The sequence below is a fragment of the Aspergillus brasiliensis genome (assembly GCF_001889945.1).
Source record: "Aspergillus brasiliensis CBS 101740 unplaced genomic scaffold ASPBRscaffold_1, whole genome shotgun sequence".
Classification (NCBI taxonomy): Eukaryota; Fungi; Ascomycota; class Eurotiomycetes; order Eurotiales; family Aspergillaceae; genus Aspergillus; species Aspergillus brasiliensis.
In genome coordinates, this window is record NW_027137442.1 from 1,135,643 (window position 1) to 1,148,027 (window position 12,385).

The following is a 12,385-nucleotide window of genomic DNA, read 5'->3' on the forward strand; positions in this document are numbered from 1 at the left end:
AGTGCCTCGCCGTGTATCCCCGACGCTTGCAATTAGCCTTTGCGTGATTGGCCAGCAGCGGCTGAGTCAGCCATTTGCCGGCCGCCAGACCCGAGGTTACCTTGAGCTGCCAAAGGCGACAAAACATCGCCAGAACCGATCGACTTCACTTCCTCGTGCCTCCCTTGGACCTCGTTTGTCGTTGCCGCTGGCTGGCTGCTCTTCTTTTAGGCCTCTCTCCTCTCCCACCACCGTCATCGACATTCTTTCGTCTCATTGACTTCTTCTACTCGCGCATATTCTATTTTTCGCCATCTCTCGTGCCCCCCGATCGACCGTGATCTTCTCTCGACCGCCCACAATGGCTGCCCTTCGCACGACCTCGCGCCTGTTCGCTTCCTCGAAGCCGCTGTTCCGCCCAGCCGCCTTTGCTCGCTCCTATGCGACCGTTGACGCCCTTTCCCAGGTGAGCGCAAGCGGCCACGCGAGCAGCAAGACCGTTCCCGAATCTAAGACTTCGAATGTGCAGGACCCCAACCCCTCGGAGCAGCCCCGGGTTAAGACTTTCCATGTCTACCGCTGGAACCCCGATCAGCCCACCGAGAAGCCCAAGATGCAGACTTACTCCCTGGATCTGAACAAGACCGGTCCTATGATGCTGGATGCGCTGATCCGCATCAAGAACGAGATGGACCCCACCCTGACTTTCCGGAGAAGTTGCAGAGAGGGTATCTGTGGAAGCTGCGCGATGAACATTGACGGTGTCAACACACTGGCTTGCTTGTGTATGTTTTCTTGACGTGCTCGGTGCGATGTCCCGGCTCGGTGGCGCTGACTTTTTCGCTGTATAGGCCGTATCCCCACCGATACCGCCAAGGAGTCTCGCATCTACCCTCTTCCTCACACCTACGTCGTCAAGGACCTGGTCCCCGATTTGACCTACTTCTACAAGCAGTACAAGTCGATCAAGCCTTACCTGCAGCGCGACACCCCCACCGCAGACGTAAGTGTTGGCAGCGTGCACTGTAATTTGGATTGTTCTGACAATTGTGTAGGGTCTCGAGAACCGCCAAAGCCCCGAGGAGCGTAAGAAGCTGGACGGTCTGTATGAGTGCATTCTGTGCGCTTGCTGCTCTACCTCCTGCCCCTCGTACTGGTGGAACAGCGAGGAGTACCTTGGTCCCGCCATCCTCCTCCAGTCCTACCGTTGGTTGGCCGATTCCCGTGACGAGAAGACCGCCGAGCGTAAGGCCGCTCTCGACAACAGCATGAGCGTGTACCGTTGCCACACCATTCTCAACTGCTCGCGGACCTGCCCCAAGGGCCTGAACCCCGCACGGGCCATTGCGGAGATCAAGAAGATGATGACTGCTCATTAGAGAAGTGATACGAGATCTTAAAAAAGAATTGCTTTCTCTTTGTGCATTACGTCTTGTGTGGCTGGGTTTTTTCTCCTTCTTTCCTATCCCATTTCTTTTTGGTTATTTCGAGTCCGAGCTTTATTCCCTCCATCCCCGAGGTCTTTCATGTTGGATGTGTGTTTCAATAGGTGTAAATTGTGAATGTGATTTATAGCCATGGCGGTCAGCCAGTGATCAATTGAGTATATACTTAATTTGGTAGACATGATGCATATGTAGCAACTACATCGGGCTCAATGTGTTCACTCCGTCCTCATATCATAGACATGTAGTAGCTATATATATTCCACCAAGTACTCGGCATCATGACATAGTTATGGTCGTGTACTCAGGATAAGATAGTATACCACTCAGGAATACTAGTAGTCATAGTATAGAAGTTACTAGTAATCACTAAGAAGTAATACTCCATTAAGTTCCATGTCGTCAATCAATAAAGATATCCCCATATCTACATATACCAAGAACTAAAGAGCAACCAAAGACAACCATCACTGAACTCTACACAACTGCCCAAATTAACCTCAATAACAAAACAACATAACATAAAAATCAATACCTCCCCCCCGACCCCAACACCTCAATACACCTCTCGACAGCCCTCTCCATTCTCTCCGTCGCCTCCTCAATCAACCCCGTAACCGTAACCCCCTTCGCCGCACCCGCCTTCTCCTTCATAACATCCACCCATTCCCCATTCAACACCTTATTGATATTCACCTTACTAACCCCCGCACCAATACACCTCTCAAAGATCGCCTTATCAAACGGATCCGCCCCATGCAACACCAACCTCACCCTATTCCCAACCCTCTCCCTAATCCCCTCCAACCGCTCATACTCCAATCTAATCCCCCGGGGCCCATAACTCCCATGCACATTCCCAAAAGCCGGCGCCAACCAATCAATCCCAGTATCCACAAACTCCTCACTCTCCTCCGGCGTCGTCAACACGCCCTCCAAATCCGCCGTATCCGAAACACCATCTTCCCCACCCTCGATCCGCCCGGGCTCGGCTTCCGTCGCGATCCCGCGCTCATGACAATACGCAACGAGTTCGCGGGTCAGCGCCAAGTTCTCGGCTTTCTCGTAGTGCGACATGTCGATCATGATGCTGTCGAACCCGGGGGTGATGTCCGCGGCGCGTCGGACGATTTCGGGCGTTTGGGCGTGGTCTAGGTGCACGGTTATGGGGACCGAGGCGTTGCGTGCGGCTTCGGCGGCGGCGTGCACGAGGATCCCCCCTGCGTAGTGTAGTGCCCAGGGAAAAAGGAGGATCATGGCGGGTGAGCGTCGCTTTTCGGCGGCGCGGACGGTTGCGAGGATGCCTTCTACGTTGTAGCAGCACATGGCGGGCACGCCGTAGTGGTGCTCGTAGGCGTGGTCGAGGATGGGGATGGCGCGGTTGTTGGTTAGGGGCATGGTGGTGGTAGTGGTGATGGGGTTAGTTTGAGAGGAAGAGGGGAAGGGTATCGAATAGGTAGTATGATTGTGTTTGTGTGTGGATGGTGGTGCTATGGTGGAGGTAGGTATGTATGCGATCTTATAGTTCTGTCTGCGATGGGATGGTTCATGTCGACTCCACTATATGCAGCCGGAGTTGCTCCGATTCATATGAGATCATCTCTTATAAGCTTATGAGTTGATTCCTGATTTTTTCGGTGGCTAAATTACGGATAAATACGAATTACACTGGTGCTGCCCTCCGACCCATACCCTTGGCCCTTGGACATCAATAATACGTTCAGTGCTGCATTGCCGAGATGGAGCGGGCAGTGCATGTCCCGCGCCTTCTGCACCACCTTCTCCAACCGACTCACCACCGCGTCCAAGGTCTCTGTCCCAGCTGGCGCTTGTGCTCCGATCTTACCCTCAATCATCTCCAGTCCTCTTGTGACAAATACCTTGCTTCCACCGGCTGCGTCACTGACGAGTTCGAAGAATTGCGCCAGATCGACTCCTAGTGACCGCGCAAAAGCGATGGCCTCTGCAGCGGCGACAAGGTTCACACATTGCATGAGGTCAAGCACGAGCTGGATAGCAGTTTCTGGATCCTCGCTTGCCGAAGAAGTATCGACATTCTTGAGCGGATGCGAGTAGTACTGGCGAATCATGGCGGAGTCATCCTTGGGGCCGTAGCCCTGTACGAGAGCGGAGAGATAGATCTGCTCTGCAGTCGCACAGAGCGGGACCGGGTAGTTGGTCTGACGGGCTGAGGTGGTGATGATGCCCTAGTAATGTCAGTACGTGTGGTAGTGGCAGGGGTAGGTCAAGGTGTAACCTACAGCATCCTTCAAGATAATTGTCAGCGCGCTCGCCCCAGGATTCCAATCTTCTTCCACCATTCTAGGAAAACGGTTCTCGTGCATCCAGGTCCAAGCTTCTGAGCTCTTGATCCGTTCTGCTGTTTTCACTGCGTCCAGGCCCAGATGCGCCGCGAATCCCATCGCTTCGCTGGCGCCCAAAATGTGGATGGCAGCCAATACCTGATGTACCATTTTCATGTTACTGCCGGCACCCACTCCTCCAGGAACAAGGTAAAGCTTGCTTGGTGCAGACATAGCCTGCAGTAACTCGCGCGCAATTTGTAGTGAAGAGTCGGAACCACCCGCCATGATGGAGAGGGTGCCATCCGCGGCGCGTTTCGCACCTCCTGAGACCGGCGCATCGACAAAGTGGATATCAGATCGGCCTCGAGAGGCGAGTTCTGCTGCGACAGATTGGGCGTATGAGGCGGCGACAGTAGAGCAAAGTAGGAGAGTTGCATTTTGGGGAAGGTCTATCACGTTAGCCTAAGATCACCAACAGCTAAAGATGTACACACATTGCACAATGCCCTCATCGCCAAAGAGGACGGTTTGCGCCTGCGGCGCCGACGCTACCATGCACACGTAGAAAGGTTTTCCTTCCGCCGATTCGCGCAGCGATGAGGCAGGGGTGCCCCCCGCAGCCTCAAATCGCTGCACGGAGGCTGGAAAGACATCGTAGCCGTAGACAGGGTATCCTTCGTGGACAAGGTGGGTGGCCATGCCGAAGCCCATGGCCCCGAGGCCGACAAAGCCAATCGCGGGTTTAGACATATTCAATTGTAATTGTTTACTTTAGCTTCTTGAGCTGTATTCTGTGTCGAGTGGCCCGACACCATTTATGGAGGGGAATGGCTCGCTGTGAAGTCCGAGAACGTGGGGGATGCCGTGGGGGGGGTTCGGAGGTGGTCCGATCAACTCAATCGGCGGACTCCAGACCCTGCCATTCAGCATCACCGTGAGACATGTTCTTCCGAAGCTGGGGACATCTTACAAGAGCTTTACCCCCGAGGGCAGGACTCCCAGATTTTTCGGACGCTCGGTCGGTCGGTGGATGCCGAAGCTGATACTGTAAGAGATCTTGAGCGACGATCGGCTCGTACTGATGTTGTCGGACATATTCCTGCTGTCCAAATGAAGTGCCCCTCCCCACCCAACTTCGCCGATCTATTTTCATGTTGACGGTCATGTAAGGCTGTTGATTTATTAAGCCGTCGTGAACAGAATGATGGCCACAGCAGCAATTGTGCTTGCAGAACAATTGCTCATATGGGATGATATCATCGATGCTCGGAGGATGATGTTGACTAATCTAAACCACAAACACGATCGGCATATAGTCACCATGCATCGGAGATATCGGATTAACTGGTAGAAACATCGACTACACTGTCTGTTTGATTGTCTTTCTTCGTGTCTTCGGCCGACGGTAAGCAGGGAGCTCGCATGGGACTAGAAGTGTGGGAGATCAACACTATTGCAGAAGGCTCATATACGACCGATGAGTATGTATACCTCACCGCATGTGCGAAATTTCTCCATTTTTATCTTGTTGTTATCCAAGCAGATTTCTCAGATCCCCTGTGTTGTATTAAACATCGAAGTGTAGGGAGAGGATGCGCCTGGAGAGCGTAAAGACACGCAACCACTACCTGAGCTGATCTTGCAAAGGGCCATACCATAACATAAGAAAAGCAGGGAGTATCGACGTTGAAGTCGCAGTGACCCATATCATTATAGCAACCTAGGAATATCTGGAATACAGGGATAGTTTTATTCAACAGCAAGATCCGAGATCGATCTAGACATTGCGAAATAGCCCACACCACCTATTCAATTATTAGACCAGGAAACCCATAATCCGCACCTTCAGCTCAGAAAATAAGGGTCAAATGCCTACCTAAAAGGTCAAGTAGAGAGACCGAACTCGTCCAAGTCTTTGAGGTAAAGCATACAACGGGTATGCTCAAAGAGCTTTCCCTTCCGAGCTTATTCTAAGAATACCCAACACCCGGACACAACCCATACACGCAGGGCCCAACCGGCCAGTGACGAACATCTGACCGAGTCTGCGAAATAAGTCGTCGCCCGTTATGAAACGTACTTGGTTCACGGGACGCGAGATTGCTCCAGCGGCAGGCCGGATGCCATGACATCTTCTGTGGTCAGGCTGTATTGAAATCACGGTCGCAGTCAGCACAAGTTTTCTCACCAGCCAAAAAAGATCAACTACATAGCTGAGTAAACAGGGAGATACTACATACCCCGGCAGGTCAATCCGAGTGAGCTTTGCTAGAGCATCGTCAACCGACAGGTAAAGCGTCGTCTTTCAAGGCATGGAACCGCGTCTCATTGGAGTCAACTCGGTGGACCCCAGTAACGGTGTTTTAAGCAACTAAGACGTCAAGTTATATATACAGTGATGAAAAGAATCGAGAATAAAATCCATCTTGATGCCTTTGAACCAGAGGGGTTGAAGCGCAAACATAGTTGGGGTGTTGATGGAGGGAGAGTTGAAATCAAAGGGAAAGGCAAGTGTCGATCATGAGCAATTAGCTTCCGATGAGTAATGGCAGGAGCCTTTCACTAATCAACTAGTTTGTTATTCACTGCAACGTTATGGGTGCAGCTTTGTTCTTGTTGAAACCCCCTAGCAAATGGCCCCCAAACCAAATAAGCGCATGATGTGAGGACAAACACCCGCAAACGAATGGGAGAATCAAATAATCATACAGGGTACCAATCATGAGGTTATCCAACGTTCGAAAGTTTAAAGACCTCACAGAGAAATATCGAAAAACTACGGAGTACGTCAGAAGCATTCCAGTTATAGCAACTCATGACCTCGCCAAGTTTCAGAAGTCAAATTAAAATGAAGGATTGCGCCCGTCATTCTTGGACTCACTTTGGTACAATCTTGGCTGTGGCAGCGCCCCTCGTAGTTTTCACATTACCCTGCCTCAAGGCTACCTGTACACCGCAGATCAGGAGCACTGCCTTGAAGTCATAGCAACGAAGGAATGCCTAGACGCCCCCGCCCCTACTTGGACCATTCGCGTGCGAGTGTTTCCCCAGATGGAGTTTGCCTAGTTAGGCGCAATCTCAGCCTCGTCCCGGCAGCCCAACGGCCACTTCATCCCCCGCCAATCGCGTGGATCTCTTTTCCCCCAAATGATCGATGTATGTCTCATCTCAGGGGTCACTGGAGCACAAGCAAACTAAATTCGCTCGTATTCAGGTGGCCAGCGATGCGTTCCACAAATAATTCTAGGCATTGGCTCAGACGAGGCTTTGAGTCTCTATTTTAATAAGTACAACTATAAGAATGCGCTCGCGGATGCAAAGGACTGAATTATTCTGCTCTAAGCTACACGTTTGCTGAAGACGCTTATTAAGAAGCATAATCTAGACACAATCCCCCTGAAATAGTACAGAGTGGTACTGATACAATGGCTGAAAAGGCAAACCCTCGTGCGTTCATCCGAGGTAATGCATGTGTACTCCGCTAACTCTGACAGCAGCAGTTCCTGACCACGAGGAACAACAGGCCGAAACTCACGAGCTTCCCTCCAGAGAGGCTCCTACGTACACGCAACCTCCCACGGAACAGACGCCTGAAATCCAACCGCACCAGCCCCAGCAGACCTTCTACGCAGGCTCGCAACACCCGAGCGGCTATAATACTCCGACTCCGCTGTATGCCTTGCAGAAAACGCCCGCACCCGTCGATTGTCCGGCTTGCGGTCAGCGGAAAATGACTCGCGTTGAGGCCGAAACGGGCAGTTCAACTCAGTATGTGCACGTGTTTCACCGGGCTGGAACCAGGCTAATAATGTCCTTAGTGCTTGGGCTGCAGTACTCTGCTGCTGCTTGTGTCTAGGATGTATTCCATATATGATGTCGTCGCTAAAAGACCAGTGTCATTACTGTGGAAATTGTGGTGTCTTGTTGGCTACATGGCATAACAGTGGACGGACGGATGTGCATCGGAATGGGCCGAAGTGATGCGGTTCTTTTGCTGTTGCCTTTGCCTTTTTGCGTGTTTTATGTGATACCACTGATATTTTCACCATACTGTTGTGACGACTGGCGAACATTTAGCTTTCTAAAAACTGCGCCAAGGTACATATGTCTGGTGCCTTACCCATGCGGGATATTCATACCCTAATGCAGTTTCTTAGAAGGGCTCCAATCTTCCATTCTACCTTTTAAATATCAACAGCTTTGATCGATTTGAAGCTATACATATGGCCGAAGGGCTTTGACCAAGCAGTTACTACCTCCAAGTATACTTCCATGTGGTAAAAGAACACGACATTCTATACGCGGGATATCCATGGCTCAAGGACAAGTACCTTATTGGGCAATCCCTGAGGCGGTCGCAAGCTCTCGCCCTCTCTAGTGCTAATAAATATCTCGAACTGCTGATCATCTTTTGCGGGACCGGCTAATCGGCCGTGATAGGCCGCATACGACAACTGGACCCAAGTGGGGACAATTCAATTCAGCCCTAATGGCTGGACCCTGGATTTTCTACAGTATCGAGCGGTTGGTGTTCAAGGACATTATTTCCGGGAGGGTCCTTTGGCTCTCGCAAGCCCAGCGAGTAGTAATTCCATGTCTCATTGCGTCAGCAATGCTTTGAAAGGGCCGATTAGATAAGAGCGCGGACCAGATGTATGACGTCAAAGAAGTGCCTCCAACGAACACGAGAAGGGGCCTGCTCTTTTGAATTTCTATCAACAAAGCCAGAGCTCTCGCTTATGGATGAATCCTCGATTCTCCTGTCCACGACTCATTTATCCCGCATCCACTGCAGCCGGGCACGAATCGGGAGGCCGGGTGGTGGTAGAGAACCATGGCCGTGACTGAGTGGTGACGCCAGCGGGACGAGCGGATCGCCAAACCTTGATCACAATTGATTTCATGACTGTTCCTTATGGTCAACCATCACGATGTGCGTTCAATGGCATGCAGCTTGGGGATGAAGCGTCAGGAAGGGGCGTTGGTGGTTGCAAATGGCTTCTGTGTAACTGAAGGTGGGGGAGAAGACACACCTCCTTGTCCGAAGTGCTGTCTCGCTAATTGACTGCTTCGAATGGCTTCATCCCGAGTGGTTGTGTGTTGATTGACCCTTCGGCTTATCAAGTTGCCCTTCTGTCAGAAATAAGCTTCGTGGACCAACCCTTCCACCGTTGCATGCATGTGCCCTCCTTCACGTCATTGGGATCCTTGCTGTCATGACCTTCCGCTGCTCCCGATGCAGCCAGTCCTACCAGTAACCAGGGTTGTTCAACCGCCCGTCCAGCTCTTCCCTTTTCTCTTTATCCTCCTCGTGTCATATCATCTCTGCTTCCCGTGCCGTTGTTCTCGCAGGAGTCGTGGGCATCCTCAGTCTCTCTTGTTCAGCTCCCGTTTACTGGATCTGCGCGGCCGATTATTCGTGAGTTGCACATGCTCTGAGGGGATTCTGATTCTGTGTTGTAGGCTAATAGGAAGTAGATCATGGCCGCTATCGACCTCCTTGCTGTTGAAGCACGACACCAAGTGATCAAGCGAAGCAACTGGGCCGGCGAGAACCCCGGTGTGGTCCTGGTCTTCTGTATCGTTTTTATCGTGGCCGTGGGAATCATCGCGCTCTTCGTCTACCGAAAATGCATGGCACGGAAAGCAGCAAAACAGTCATATGAGGTCGAAGCTTGAGCCTCGGACTGATCCGACCGATGATGCTGTGATACGAACCTATTGGCGGCGGCGGAGGAGGAAAAGGAGGAAGGAGGACTGGACGATACCATTTCGGGCTGGCTACGTCGGTACAACGACTGATACGCACGTTCTCTTCATCTTTATGTGCCTTATTGTCCGTCCGTCAAGGATACCCGCTCGTGCTTTTGGTGGATCTGGGCGCTGACGGATTGCGTTGATTTAATGGTTTGCTTGGACTGTTGGCATAGGGAAGAAAGGATATACTGAATACATACTTTTAATGACTTCAACTGGATGGTACTCGAAAATCTAGGACATTGTATGTCGCTCTCGATAGAAGGTAGCTTGCTATGGACGAATTTGAGTGCATGGCCTACTATGAAAGAGCTGCCACGGCGAGGCTGGGCCACTTCCGCATGGGACCAGCACTTGCGCCAATGATGGGACTGCAAGTGGACCAGATGGCCACCGACCTCGTATTCGGTTAATCGTCATCAGCACGAAATAAGGTTCGTAGGAAAGCTCCCGTTCTCTTAAAGATAGACAAATGCGCCTGAAGCTGGAGAAATACGAAAAGCGCATGCTTCCATAAGTCTCATCTATTCCCCCATAATCTGCCGCTGGTTACACGGAAGCAGCCTTAGGCGCCCGTCGTTAGCATGCCATCCTTCTTCTCTGTTTCATCCTTTGTGCTGGCTGCTTCCCTCAGCACCATCACTTACTTGACTTTCCTCCACCGTTGTCTCAAGAACCGGATACAGTATGAGAAACATTGCGGAACACTCTCCAAATCGGTTTCTTCCACCATCTCCACGATTCCTTCCGAAGTCTACACGCCGGAATACTATGCTCTCCACGATCGAGCTAGCCGCCGGGTGCCTCGCCAGCTGCTCCCTCGTCAGAAAGATGCTGAAATCCTGACCATTCTCTTGCGTCGCAATATGACTGCTTTCGCACATTTCCCCCAATGCTATATGCTGTGGCTGATCAGTCCAGCCGCAAAACGCCCAACGTTCCATACGTCGCATATTGATTCGCTGGATTTCAACAAGGGGGATATTATCTGCGGAATCTACCGTGTCCTAGACCGGACCGCAGACAAAGTCGAGTTCGGGATGACTTACAAAGGAGTGGATGGGCGATTGGTGATTCGATGCTGGGACGAGGACAAGGACGTTGTGTTCGCCAGTGAAACTGCGATGTGGACAAAGGTGGATGAAACAGAGCGCGCCACACTGCCACTGGAAAACCCAGTGCTTCGGTTTGTTCATGAATTGGCCGCGTGGTGGCTGTTGGATTCCGGGGTCAAGTATCTGGAAGACTTGGATGCAGAATTGGAAGATGATTGATGTTCGAATTGTCCCATCAATGTGAACCGTCAAGTGAGAAATATGCCGTACGGTTTATCGCCAAATACCGACAACGTTGTGGCTTGTTATTCGGAATCTATACAAGAACAATCATGCTATTATCATCTCACTTTGTCGTCTCCTACACATTGCAGGCATATAAGCCACCTTGGAATCCCTGTGTATGCAACTTTTTGAAACATCTCCATCTGCTCCTAATTTTCCAACGCATCATATACAAGCCAAATTTACCTCAGATCCCAAGCAAAACGTTATGTGCCAGTACACCTTCCACAACAACCCTGACTGCGGCCATATTGCGAACTTCACTCTTGATATCTGTGTTGAGATGATGAATGCAATGCGCGAGGGCACCAAGAATCCACCTGGCCACAAGGTCACCAATGTCCATGACCTTCTGCCGAAAAGTCCCTCTTACCAGTGTCGGCCATGTGAGGGAAAGCTCTCCAAGGGGGAAACCAACTCTTCAAACTCTTCCGATTCCGACTATGTCGTCCTGGAGGGTCTGAATGCAGGCGTCCCTATAGTGCACAGCTATATGGAGATGTGTCTGAATGAGAAGAACACATCTCCTGATGATTGTTTTGACAGCTTCGTGCATGTGAACCAACCGCCACGGCAGGAGACCCCAACCCCGGCACCAAAACCAAATTCTGCCAGCCAAACACTGAAGATCAGGGACCTGGCTAGTTCTGAACCAGAGATCCACCCAATGATCAACATGATGGAAGAACTGAAAGGCTGTGAAAATTACCTGATGAATTCAACAGAACACATTCGTGCTCATCGCTCTCCTTCCACGCCTATCCGCAGCCCAGAGCAAGAGAACTACGGGGATGTTCCTGGCTTAAACCAAACGTGGTATGAGAGTGACTCCGAAACCGAGCCCGAGCAGGTCAAATCGCCTCGTCCCCTTGGCCCCCCTTTCGTTTCGCCACATCGGGCCCAACGACCAAGGGAAGCCCCATTGCGTGTGTCCGACCTGAATAGCCCACCACCTAGTCAACAGCCGGGCTACCTCAAGGCCACACCCCGATTGACCACGACCGGGAATCAGGGCGAGCCGGCACCGGCCTACCGATCCAGTGGTGTCACGACTCCGCCTAACCCCCGGCACCTGAACTCGACACTGCTTCCTTGCACACCTTGTCATCTGATCGTACCTCCAAACTATTCTTCTCCACCACCCGCACCACGCAAACCCCTTCGGACCAACTATACGCAGTATAGCCCGTTCGACGCGTTCAGCGTCCGCCGAGAGTACAACTTGCCGCGCCACGATGTGTTGAATACGATCCTCCAGTCCCCGCCCTCGCAATATCCTGAACGTTACAACAGGAGCTATTCCAGGCAGTACTGGGGCCCGACTCAGGGTCTGAACCGTGATCACCATGGCGGATGGTGATAACACATGAGTGGTAACTTAAGGAGATTTGATGGCATGATGAGCATTTACCATTGAAGTCAATATTTCGGTTCTTGTTGATTTGGTTATACTACTACATATATACACACACAAACATGATATCTATGTATGCATGCGTTCTGTTTCACTGTTGATCGATTATCTTTCGGGTTCTTCTATACGAAAGTGATGGCGATA

At 51.3% G+C, this 12,385-nt stretch overlaps 7 protein-coding genes across 7 annotated transcripts; 5 read left to right on the top strand and 2 right to left on the bottom strand.

The window, feature by feature from the left end:
* Nucleotides 1–340: 340 nt before the first annotated feature.
* Nucleotides 341–1,358, top strand: sdh2 (succinate dehydrogenase iron-sulfur protein subunit SDH2; the record flags this gene model as incomplete). The annotated part of the gene is made up of 3 exons (XM_067626483.1): nt 341–764; nt 831–982; nt 1,035–1,358. 3 exons carry the CDS (start codon nt 341–343, stop codon nt 1,356–1,358), a joined length of 900 nt encoding a protein of 299 aa, XP_067484411.1.
* Nucleotides 1,359–1,952: 594 nt separating this feature from the next.
* ASPBRDRAFT_112534 (class II fructose-bisphosphate aldolase) lies at nt 1,953–2,822 on the bottom strand (the record flags this gene model as incomplete). Its single annotated transcript, XM_067616661.1, has 1 exon — nt 1,953–2,822. The coding sequence occupies one exon, from the start codon at nt 2,820–2,822 to the stop codon at nt 1,953–1,955; it is 870 nt and encodes a 289-aa protein (XP_067484412.1).
* A 248-nt stretch (nt 2,823–3,070) lies between these two features.
* Nucleotides 3,071–4,480, bottom strand: ASPBRDRAFT_190502 (NAD(P)-dependent oxidoreductase; the record flags this gene model as incomplete). Its single annotated transcript, XM_067620238.1, has 3 exons — nt 3,071–3,631; nt 3,686–4,179; nt 4,225–4,480. 3 exons carry the CDS (start codon nt 4,478–4,480, stop codon nt 3,071–3,073), a joined length of 1,311 nt encoding a protein of 436 aa, XP_067484413.1.
* Nucleotides 4,481–7,199: 2,719 nt separating this feature from the next.
* On the top strand, nt 7,200–7,892 carry ASPBRDRAFT_654333 (LITAF-like zinc ribbon domain-containing protein; the record flags this gene model as incomplete). The annotated part of the gene is made up of 2 exons (XM_067628534.1): nt 7,200–7,498; nt 7,549–7,892. The coding sequence occupies 2 exons, from the start codon at nt 7,200–7,202 to the stop codon at nt 7,709–7,711; spliced, it is 462 nt and encodes a 153-aa protein (XP_067484414.1). The 3' UTR covers nt 7,712–7,892.
* A 1,176-nt stretch (nt 7,893–9,068) lies between these two features.
* On the top strand, nt 9,069–9,692 carry ASPBRDRAFT_36374 (uncharacterized protein). Its single transcript, XM_067623487.1, has one exon. The coding sequence runs from the start codon at nt 9,212–9,214 to the stop codon at nt 9,407–9,409; it is 198 nt and encodes a 65-aa protein (XP_067484415.1). The 5' UTR covers nt 9,069–9,211; the 3' UTR covers nt 9,410–9,692.
* A 379-nt stretch (nt 9,693–10,071) lies between these two features.
* On the top strand, nt 10,072–10,761 carry ASPBRDRAFT_190504 (uncharacterized protein; the record flags this gene model as incomplete). The annotated part of the gene is made up of 1 exon (XM_067620239.1): nt 10,072–10,761. One exon carries the CDS (start codon nt 10,072–10,074, stop codon nt 10,759–10,761), a length of 690 nt encoding a protein of 229 aa, XP_067484416.1.
* Nucleotides 10,762–11,035: 274 nt separating this feature from the next.
* ASPBRDRAFT_24872 (uncharacterized protein) lies at nt 11,036–12,187 on the top strand (the record flags this gene model as incomplete). Its single annotated transcript, XM_067622101.1, has 1 exon — nt 11,036–12,187. One exon carries the CDS (start codon nt 11,036–11,038, stop codon nt 12,185–12,187), a length of 1,152 nt encoding a protein of 383 aa, XP_067484417.1.
* Between the last annotated feature and the right edge of the window lie 198 nt (nt 12,188–12,385).